We start from the raw sequence: 10672 nt of genomic DNA on the forward strand, positions 1-10672 counted from the left end.
TTTTACTGGTTTAAATTCACTAGCATAAAGGATTTTTATTGTTCCTCAAGTGACTTGCTTATCAGTACTCAAAATCCATTGATTTTACACTCAAGGGCAATTTTACTTTCCTCATTTCTATGTCATTGGGTTAGGAATGGTTTTAGGGGTCAGGGTAGGGACAACCACACAGTACCCCAAAAATACTGAAACTGCATATATTGATCAGATCCTCTTTTTCAGCTATTAAACTAAGTTAATAAACAATTTAACATATAATTGTACATACGTGCAAACACGCCATGAGGAGAGAACTATTACTTACCTGCAGAATTTAAATAAAATTTTTTCAAACACTAGAACTGGACCTGTGCTCCCCAATATTGTTAGAGGTTGCCCAGCAAACAATGAATAGGCAATCCCAGTTAATGATGCTCCAAAAAGAGACTCTATTGCACTCTGTTTAAGGAAAAAGAAATGAATAAAAGCAATACATCATAAACACATCTCTAACCTACTATAATACATGTAGGACATCTGGAAAATAAAAATACTAATCAAGTAGTTATAAAGTAACACAACTGTGAGTCTTAAATTTAAATTTTAAATATGGAAAATTACTAATACATTTTAAATACATAGGAAAAACTGCTTTCTTTTTGCATATTAAAAGTGAACTTTTTGTGATCGTCCTTAGTTCAAAATTCAGTATAGGTTGAGTATCCCTAATGCGAAAACTCAAAGCCTGAAACTTTTTAAGTGCCAAAATGACATTCAAAGGAAATGCTCATTGGAGTATTTTGGATTTTGGATTAGGGATGCTCAATCCCTTTGTACAATGCAAATATTCCAAAATCCTCTAAAAAATCCAAAATCCAAAATACTTCTTCTGGTCCCAAGGATTTCAAATAAGGGATACTCAACCTTTACCATCAGGTGCAAGGAGGAAAGAGTAAATGGAAGAGACACACAAAAGGGCTTCAACTCTTTATCTATAGATGTTTTATTTCTTAAGTCTGTGAGTGAGTATAAAAGGGTATGTATTATTTTGAATACTCTAATAAGTGTAAAATAGTTCATTTTTGAATGCTCTAATAAGTCTAAAATAGTTCATTTTAAAAATACAAAATAATAAATAATATGGTGCTACAAAAAGGATCTTTCAAATAAGTCATAACATGTGATCCTATCTTTCTCAAACTGATTTCTAAATGGCAATTTTCCACTTAAAGAAATTAATGATAGGCTTAATCAATTGATATTAAAACTGAAATACTTAAAATAAATGAGAAAAATCTCTTTAAAAGACTAAGAGAAATTTTAAGTCAAAGCTAGTACACTAATTTTGAATCACCACCAACATTACATTCTAACTGATTAAGTTGTTAGATGCTATGCCACTAGAAAAAGGAAAGGGATAAGAAAGTAAGGAAAGAATAGTTTGTCATTGACAAATATCAAGTCAATTGGAACGCACTATCCAGAAAGGAAAAGTTCATAATCAGTAAAGGCAAGGAAAAGAAGCTTGTAAGAAACAACCCTCCTGAAACAAGAGGCAGCACAGCAGCAGGCAAAGAGCGGGGCTTCGAAACGAGATTTGTAGTGGAAGACTGGTTACTACTAGGTGTTTGAGTCATGGCCGTATCTTAACCTTATCAAACCTAAGCCTTCTCATTTTTAAATGGGGGTGATGACGACTAGAAAAATATAAGTAGTGTTTGCAAAAACACCTAGTAAGCACAGTGTCTGGCAGATAGATGCACCTAATGGACGGTAGCAATTCTCACCAGCTATAACAGCATCTTCCAAAATCAAAACGACAAAACAACAGTATTCGGTGAAAGTATAATTCAACTATTAGAATAAAAACAGGATCGAACTCACACACGAATTTGTCTTTTGGCAACATGAAGGAGAAGTGTCCATATTAATGATACATTTCTTAACTGTATGGGATAAATTTATTTTCTTGCCCATGGGAAAACAAGTTTGTCATAGAAGATACTGCCAAGCCATCATAAAACCCTTAGTTCAATTAGAATATGCACACTTGGGAATGAATTTAGGCAGAGCTTAAGTCAAAGGAAAAAAATGTCTGGTATCTAGAGACAGCAAAAAATTGAGAAGAGAAGCAAGGAGGTAGCAAAATAAGAAAATATTAACAAGGGGCGAATGGGCACAAAATGAAGGTTCCCCTTCCCCAACCTTAGGTTGAAACAGCAGGTATTGTCACAGGAAGACCTTCCTTTCACCCCTGCCCCTATTGTCACATTCACTAGAAGCAAAAATTTCTCTTACCCAGACCTATTTTTTTTCTAATTGTTGAACTGTTTTTATGTTTACTGTCAAACTGAAACCTGTCCTTCCCTAAAGAAATCTCAGCCCCATTACACTGCCTGCCTACCTCACTTGTACATTGAGAAGTTTCCCCTTTACCCATCAGAAGCCGTACCCTTAGCTTCCCCTCGCAAATCTATATGAACTTCTCTAGACTGCACTACTACTCTCCTACTCTGCTAAGTTGTCAAACGCTCCTTGCTAATCTTTCCTCCTTCTCAAAACTTCTAGTTTGGTTTTCACAAAACTACATCATCCTGATTGCTCTTCTAAGTCTCTGTGTCTAATGCGCTGAGTCGTTTTCCTTTTCCATCCCATCCCTGCATCTCATCCTTCCTCCATTCCATATGTCTAGGTAATTCCCACTGTCTCCCTCTCCTTCTCTCCCTGTAAATTATCTCCTTTGTTAAGCTCATCTGTTCTCAGTTTCAACCCTCTCTTATATATGAACAATTCTCAAAATCTTTACATTTCCTCTTCATCACTCTATAAATGCTGGAACTCTACTTCCTAGTATCTCCATTTCTGCTTGAGGTTTTAATAAAGCACCTGAAAAAAACACATCTCCATATCCTTTTTCTCCATAATTATCCCTGTGCTATCTCTATTATTATTACTTCAACTCCTATAGCCCTTCCTTTATCTGACTCATATGTGGCAAAGCACACCATGACATAGTCACTATGTACATACTAATATATACATATATCTTTCTCACTTAGGTTAAGGATCCTTGAGGACAGGAGATACATGTTCTTCCTACACTTGTCTACATCCCTCCAGTGCCTAATGAACTAAGACGTTAGCAGGATGAGACGGGCAGGCAGTGACAGTCCATGAGCAGAGAGGGAGCATTTCCATGATGGTAACAGATAAAACACATTTCCATGGGGACCAGCAGAGTTACATGCACAATTTGTGATAGCACATACAGCAACTTACTAAAAATATATACCTCCGATACAATAATTAAAGACTAAGGTAAAAAGAATCTAAATAATCAAAAATAAATTCAGAATTGCAAGAAAACTTCAGTTGTCAGATTTATCTCGTGTTCAGCTCATGAAACATTTTAATTGAATAATTATCATTACTTAGCTTTGGCTATTTTTTAAACTCCTACCCCACCCCGGCTTTGGCTATTTTTTAACCGTTTATCTATATAAAATGAATTTTCTACCAAGAATAAATATAGTTAAGTAAAATACACTTAAGATCTTAAGAATTACAAATCATCTAATTTAAATTCTATTAAAACATATATAAACAAAAAAAAAAATGTCTCTCAAGATTTCACAAAGCACCACAGCTTTACAGTATTATCACAAACAAAAAAACAAAAAACTTCCCTTTTAGTCTTATCAAAGGATGGACGCAGCTTTCATTATATTTTATTTTTTCCAAATAAAAGCTTTGGCTATTTTCACAGATTTAATAACAGCAAACTTAAAGTAAATGCCACTTCAAAAAGCCATTATATTTGCATATTATATCTATTCTTCCAAGTAGTCTAGTCTAGGCCTACAAGCCAGGACTGATGAATTAATATTAAACATATGGCTCTAACTAATCCTTTGATACTTTACAGGATGAAGTAACCCCACTGATAAATCCTCCCACCCATGACCCACACAGAATTGGTTCAATTGGTGTCTCCTCCCCGCAATCCACCCAGCCCAAAAGACAATGCAAGACTTTTACTCAAATTATAAAACCATTCATCCAGCAAGCCAAGATAATTTTTTTTTTTTTTGTTACCTCAACTGTGCATCTTCTGTTCAAATGGCTTCCCCATGTTTTCCATAGCAATTACCTTGGGGGGAAGTCTGCTTTGGGACAGGTTAATCATGCTGTGGGTAGACTCTTCAAATAAAAGTATGAATAGTGAGACAAATGCATACAGACACTTGCCTCTGAAGAGCTAAGAGCCTGGCCACTACCAATCTTTGTACTCACTATTCTGCCTTCTGTAGCTTCTCCAAGCAGCCCTCCAAAAGTGATTACAGGAGACATACAGGCACAGTATAGGAAAAGAATCGAGGCCAGGCACTGCAGGCTTAATGCATCCTTGAAGTCACTCAAGAAAAAAGGTGCTTTCCTTTTGATGTCAAGTATCAAACCACCAAAAAGCCTAAATAGGTGAGATGAAACTCGTCAAACTGTACACTAGAGGATTCTAGCTAGTTCAAACTAAAACTATGGGGTACACAAAACTGCTGGTGCCTAGTATTTTGTCAACAAAAATTAAAATCCAGTTTAAATCATGATATAAATTATGGAAGATATACTCATTTAATCTAATCTACTGATGATAGAGGAAAGGTTTATTTCATTAACTTAAAAGAGACAAACATCTATATTTTATGGACTATTTACTGAAAAAAACTGCAGGCAAATGATTTTATATGAGTAAATGTAATTTTGGACACAAATGTGTAAGGAAATGTACAATAAAAATAAATAAAATCTAACAACCCATCATGAAAATGTGCATAAGCAATTCTATTATCGTCTACATTATAAATCTTAAAGGCAACTCTCACAAATACCAGGAAGGCAATTATAATCACAATGAATATAAAATTAATATGAATGTAGTGTGCTGTGCTTAGATACATAAGTAGTAAATTAAATAATAACTTAAACTCAACTCAACTCAATAACTTAAAATTAGTACTTCAATCATATAAATATTTCTGTCTAGGAAAAAAATCAACTCTAAAAACTGTTTTCAATATATTTAGTTTACTATATATGTAGTCAAACAAGTGTATTTATAAATAAAACTGAGAGGTTTTAATTAGTAGATTAAAATCTGTATTTGTCCATCAGAGCCATATCATTTCAACTGTTTTTTTAAATCAGACTTTTGGATACATCTAACTTCAAAACAAGCTTCAGGAGGGGCAGGGATTTTTCTTGTTCACTGCCATATCTCTGGTGTCTAGAACACAGTCGGGCACATAGCAGGTACTCAACAAACACTGGTGACTGAATCAATAATTCAATAAAGCTTTATGACTCATAAAATAAATAATCATTCAAATCCCAACTGCAGGAAAATACACAAAAAAATTAACGTTAAGCTTTCAAATGCTTTGGATGTTTCAAGCTTTACCATTCTAATTTTTTAAAGTTAATATTGAAATAAATCCTAAACACACATTGAAAAGTTGAAAAGTGGAAGAAGTTATTCTAAATAATATGACAGCAAGAGGAATCAGCTTGCAATAAAAAAGGTGCCACTGATAATCCAAAAAAAGAATCTACATCATTTAATCAATAATTGATTACTTAACAGATGGCTTTAAGACGCTCTCTGGGAACTGTGAGATCAATGGGGGCCTGACATGGTGCTTCTCAGCGACTAACCCCATCCCAGTTTGAAGTTTGAAGAAGCAATAATAGCTAATAACAGAACAGCATTGTTCACACAGGGATGAAGTTTTTTCTTTATTATATTTACAGAGACTAATACATTTCATTAGTCAATGAATTAATTGTGAACTTAAGCTTCTCTATATTCAGTATATTAGTTGTTTATTTTTCATATGTATGGTACCCTTCAGGCATGTCATCAAAATCCCTGAGAGTGAATCTTAAATCTTTGTTTAAAAGATTTAAAACAAAGATTTAAGATTCAAGATTATTTAGTTCCACGTTGACCACCAGTGGACAATATAGTATCAATACCCACATGCTTTGCTATAGTATGAAAATACTATAACATTTATCTCCTTCTACAAAATAATTTAAGGCAATATTTACATCTGGTAATATTTCTATTCTTTATTCCAAAAATTAACTTGTTAATTTTTCTAACTAGGTTTCCAGTGATCATTACAGTGGTTTAATCATGTTCGTCCATCTCAATTATATATTATCTCATGATATAATGCTCATTTAAGAGTTTTAAATCTATGCACACACATAAAAAAATCATTAGTTACAGTTACTCTCTGTTCCCATAATTCTCTAACTTGATATGGAGAATCTTAATAGGACTCTATACCTTCTTCAAGAACCTTCTGTATAACCAACGGAAATTAATCTACATACTATATAACTGCAATATTCTGAACATATGGTCCATAGCTTGGTACATACTATTAAAATTATTTTTAAAAGCATATAAATTTTCCTTAACAATAATGTGCATTTTTTTAAAATGTGAAAAAAACATTGTATAAGATTAGGTTCCAAATACTTGGAAAGAAAAAGAATATTTATGCCTTTTTCATCAAATCAACCCTTACCCCAAAAAGATATGAGCATTTGTACCCACCGTCCAGTCCTCTGTAGCTCAGGCCCAGCATGATGAGCGGCCTCTTTAGGAGTCTCGCCTGACGTGGGGGCAGATCCATTGTGAAACACAGGAATCTTTCTCTTTTCCTGAATTTCACAAAAACACATTTTCAGATTTCTATTTTAAGAAAACTATGATGGCATTTTCAATTAGTGGGAACATCAGATTTTATATTGATTATTTATCTATCAGTGGTCCTAGAAAGAAATGCTTCTTGATACAAACTTCCTTTTTGAATAAATTGCACTTTAGGTTAGAATCTAATATGTTTTTATTGATATTTTAAATTTATGATTAGCTTTTTGTATTATATTCTAATATCAATATATTATAAAACATATTCATATATACCATTTCAAATTACATTTCACCAATAGCTATGAATGTAAGTTACCTCCTCCACAAAGTATCTCTCCTACCAAAATTTTTAAAATATTGCTCATGTTAACTATTGAAAAATATACTTTAAATTAAGAAGAGAGTAAATGCCGTTTTTCTTTTACTAAAATATTTCCCTTACGATATAGAAGTAGCATGAGAGTTGTTTGTTAAACAAGTTTTCATAAAAATCAATTTTCCATTACATTTTATTACAAATTCAAGAGTATTGTTCCCATGACACAGATCTTCTCCTTTTCACTCGAAGACAAAGGAGTAAGCTTTTGTTACCATATGAGGTTGCTGGCGCTAAAAAAATTTGTGTGGGGACACACACACATGGGGGAAAGAGAAGGAAAGGAGAAGGAAGGAGTCAGAAATGGAGAGGGAAAGAGACAGATCATGTCATCCCAGGAGGTCCCCTTGGTCAAAGGATCCAGTTGAAATACAGACTTACGCTACCTGGTTTATGAGTTCAATATTTATAGAGTAGCAAGATTCATCTATAAATATAAGATTACCATTTGAAAATGTCAAAATTAAAACTAACATCTAAGAGGAAAAAGAGAAAACAAAATTATGGAATTCCTAGAAAACAAAAATAATGTAAAGCACTACATTATTATAATCTATGGGAAACAACTAAAGCATCATTAAAGAAAATTAAGCACTTATATTATGAAAAATCAAAGAAGAAAAAAATGAATTACACATTTATCTCGGAAAATGTGAAAACAAAAATCTTTCCTGAAGGAAAGTGAAAGGAACAAAATAAAACAACTAAACATAGAAACTAAGACAGAAAACAAAACACATTTTTTTAAAAAGGAGAACTGAAATAAATTTTAAAACCTGCTATTTGATAAATATAGTAGACCATTATTAATACACAAAATAAATGTGACAAGGAGGCCATAATTTCCCAAACTAAGGGAATTTTATACATATACACACTCTCTCTCATATGACTCTATATGAATAAATTAAAAACATAGATGACATGGGTATATTATAATAGGAAAACATAATTTACCAAAACTGACTCCGGAAAGAGGAAAATAGGTTATTTTCTAAGAAAATGTAATTTACCAAAAGGGAACCCAGAAAAAATAGAAAGCTTACACAAAACTAATTTCCATAGAAGAAATAAACAAAATGACAAAAGATTCAAGCGCAAAACATTTTACAAAGGAATTCTTCCAAACTTTTAAAATGAAATTATTCCACACCATTTAAACTGTGTAAGAACACAGAAAAAGGAAAAGTTACATTTTTTTTAATGAAACAAGTAAACCAATGATACCAAAATATGAAGATGGCACAAAAATCTATGGACCAATCTACTTACATAACTGTAATGCAAACAACATAAAGAGAGCAGTAGGCACTGTAAAGTGCAAGTTGGGTTGACACAGAATGCAAGAGTGTTCCATATTAAGAAATCTATTAATACGATTTACCACAATAATTGATAAATAAAATTCATATAATCACCACCAGAAATGCTGAAAAGGCATATGATAAAGTACAACATCCAGTTATGTTAAAAATTTCAATGAAACAGAAATTATGGTACTTTCTTAAAAAGATAAAATGTATATTTTGATCCCAATGTCATTATCTTCCTTAAATGGAAAAAACACTAGACATTGGCTATAGTAAGAAATGAGATAAGAAATGCCCATTTAAAGCCCACTGCTTCTTAACACTGTAATTAAGATTTCAGTGTAAGATTTGGAAATTTTTTAGAAAAATTCGGTATAAGATTTGGAAAAGAAAGGATAAAACTATCTCTCATTGTAGGTAATATGACTGAAAAACTACTACATATAATAAAAGAAAGGTAACAAGATAAAAAATATACAGTTGACCCTTGAACAATGTGGGGGTTGGGGCATCAACCCCTGTGCACTTGAAAATCTGCGTATAACTTTTCGACTCCCCAAAAACTTAACTACTAATAGCCTACTGTTGACTGGAATGCCTTACCTATAACAGTCAATTAACACATATTTGATATGTTACATACTATATTCTTACACTAATTCTCACAATAGAGAAAAAACATTAAGAAAATCATGTGGTAGAGAAAATATATTTACCTTTTTTTTTTGAGACACAGTCTTGGTCTGTCGCCCTGGGCAGAGTAGAGTGCAGTGGAGTTGCATCATAGCTCACGGCAACCTCAAACTCTTGGGCTCAAGAGATCCTCCTGCCTCAGCCTCCCAAGTAGCTGGGACTAAAGGTGCATGTCAGGATGGCTGGCTAATGTTTCTATGTTTAGTAGAGACGGGGTCTCACTATTGCTCAGACTGGTCTCGAACTCCTGAGCTCAAGCGATCCTCCCGCCTCAGCCTCCCAGAGTGATAGATTACAGGCATGAACCACCGCGCCAAACCTAGAAAATATATTTACTATTCATTAAGTGAAAGTAGATCGTCATAAAGATCATCCCGCTCATCTTCACATTGAGTAGGCTGAGGATGAAGAAGAGGAGGGGTTGGTCTTGCTGTCTCAGAGGTAGCAGAGGCGGACGAGGTGAAGGAGGTGGAAGGGGAGGCAGGAGTAGCAAGCACACTCTAAGTGTAACTTAATGGAAATACATCGTGTCTGACTTTTTTGCTTTTTCATTTTTCTAAAAATGTTTCTATATGGTACCAATCCTTCTTCCACCATTTGCTTTAGCTGCACTGCTCATATCATAGAAAGGTCCATGTTTTAAAAGAAGTCAAAAGCAGTCTTTAATAATCAGAACCCTTCTGCCAGATTGTCTAAAGTCAATTAGTTTTCTGGCACTGTTTCTATGTTTTCTTCCTCATTGTCTGGCACTGGTTCAGAAGCACTCATCTCCATCAAGTCATCTTCTGTCAATTCCTCTGGTGTGGTGTCTATTAGTTCTTAATTTTCTCCAAAACCCAAGAGTTTCTCCAAAACTCTTCACCCCCTACGTTTTCAGCCATATCTACAATGTCTTCCATGACTTCTTTAAGTGGCTCCATCATAAATCCTGTGAAGTCATGCACAACATCTGGACACAGTTTTCTCCAGCAGGACTTTATTGTTTCAGGCTTGATGGCATTCATGGCTTTTTCTATAACAATGACGGCATCTTCAATGGTTTAGTCTTTCCAGACTTTCATGATGTTCTCTATATTGAGGTTCTTTTCCACAGCATTTACAATCCTTTCCATAGAATATCATATGCAATGAGCCTTAAAGGTCCTTATGACCTCATCATGATCCAGAGGCTGAATTAGAGACGTTGTATTTCGAGGCAAGCAGACTACCTTGATACCCTTAGGTGTTGAACTCGGGGTTTTGAGTGGCCAGGGCATTGTCCAATTTCAAAAGAACTTTAGGAGGCAGTCCCTTACTGGCAAGGTACTTCCTAACTTGAACAAAGTAAAGATGGAACCAATCCAGAAAAAGGGTTCTCATTGTCCAGGTCTTCTTGTTGTATAATCAAAAGACTGGCAGGTTGCATTTGTCTATTCCATTCAAGGATAAGGGGGGTAAGGGCCGGGTGCGGTGGCTCACCCCTGTAACCCTAGCTCTCTGGGAGGCCGAGGCGGGCGGATCGTTTGAGCTCAGGAGTTCCAAACCACCCTGAGCAAGAGCGAGACCCCGTCTCTACTAAAAATTAGAAAGAAATTAATTGGACAACTAAAAATA

General features: G+C 34.3%; 1 protein-coding gene across 12 annotated transcripts in view; it reads right to left on the minus strand.

Annotated features, from left to right (window-relative positions):
- Window positions 1-10672, minus strand: part of SLC4A7 (solute carrier family 4, sodium bicarbonate cotransporter, member 7) — a 114552-nt gene that overhangs the window by 30427 nt on the left and 73453 nt on the right. For all 12 annotated transcript variants that reach the window (XM_012644530.1, XM_012644533.1, XM_012644523.1 and 9 more), the window contains 3 exons: window positions 6602-6708; window positions 4273-4447; window positions 305-438 (listed from right to left, as the gene is read on the minus strand). In XM_012644530.1, coding sequence (XP_012499984.1) covers window positions 305-438; window positions 4273-4447; window positions 6602-6708 — 416 coding nt within the window. The remainder of the gene's footprint in view (window positions 1-304; window positions 439-4272; window positions 4448-6601; window positions 6709-10672) is intronic.

Source organism: Propithecus coquereli, unplaced genomic scaffold, assembly GCF_000956105.1.
Source record: "Propithecus coquereli isolate 6110/MARCELLA unplaced genomic scaffold, Pcoq_1.0 Scaffold214, whole genome shotgun sequence".
Taxonomy (NCBI): Eukaryota; Metazoa; Chordata; class Mammalia; order Primates; family Indriidae; genus Propithecus; species Propithecus coquereli.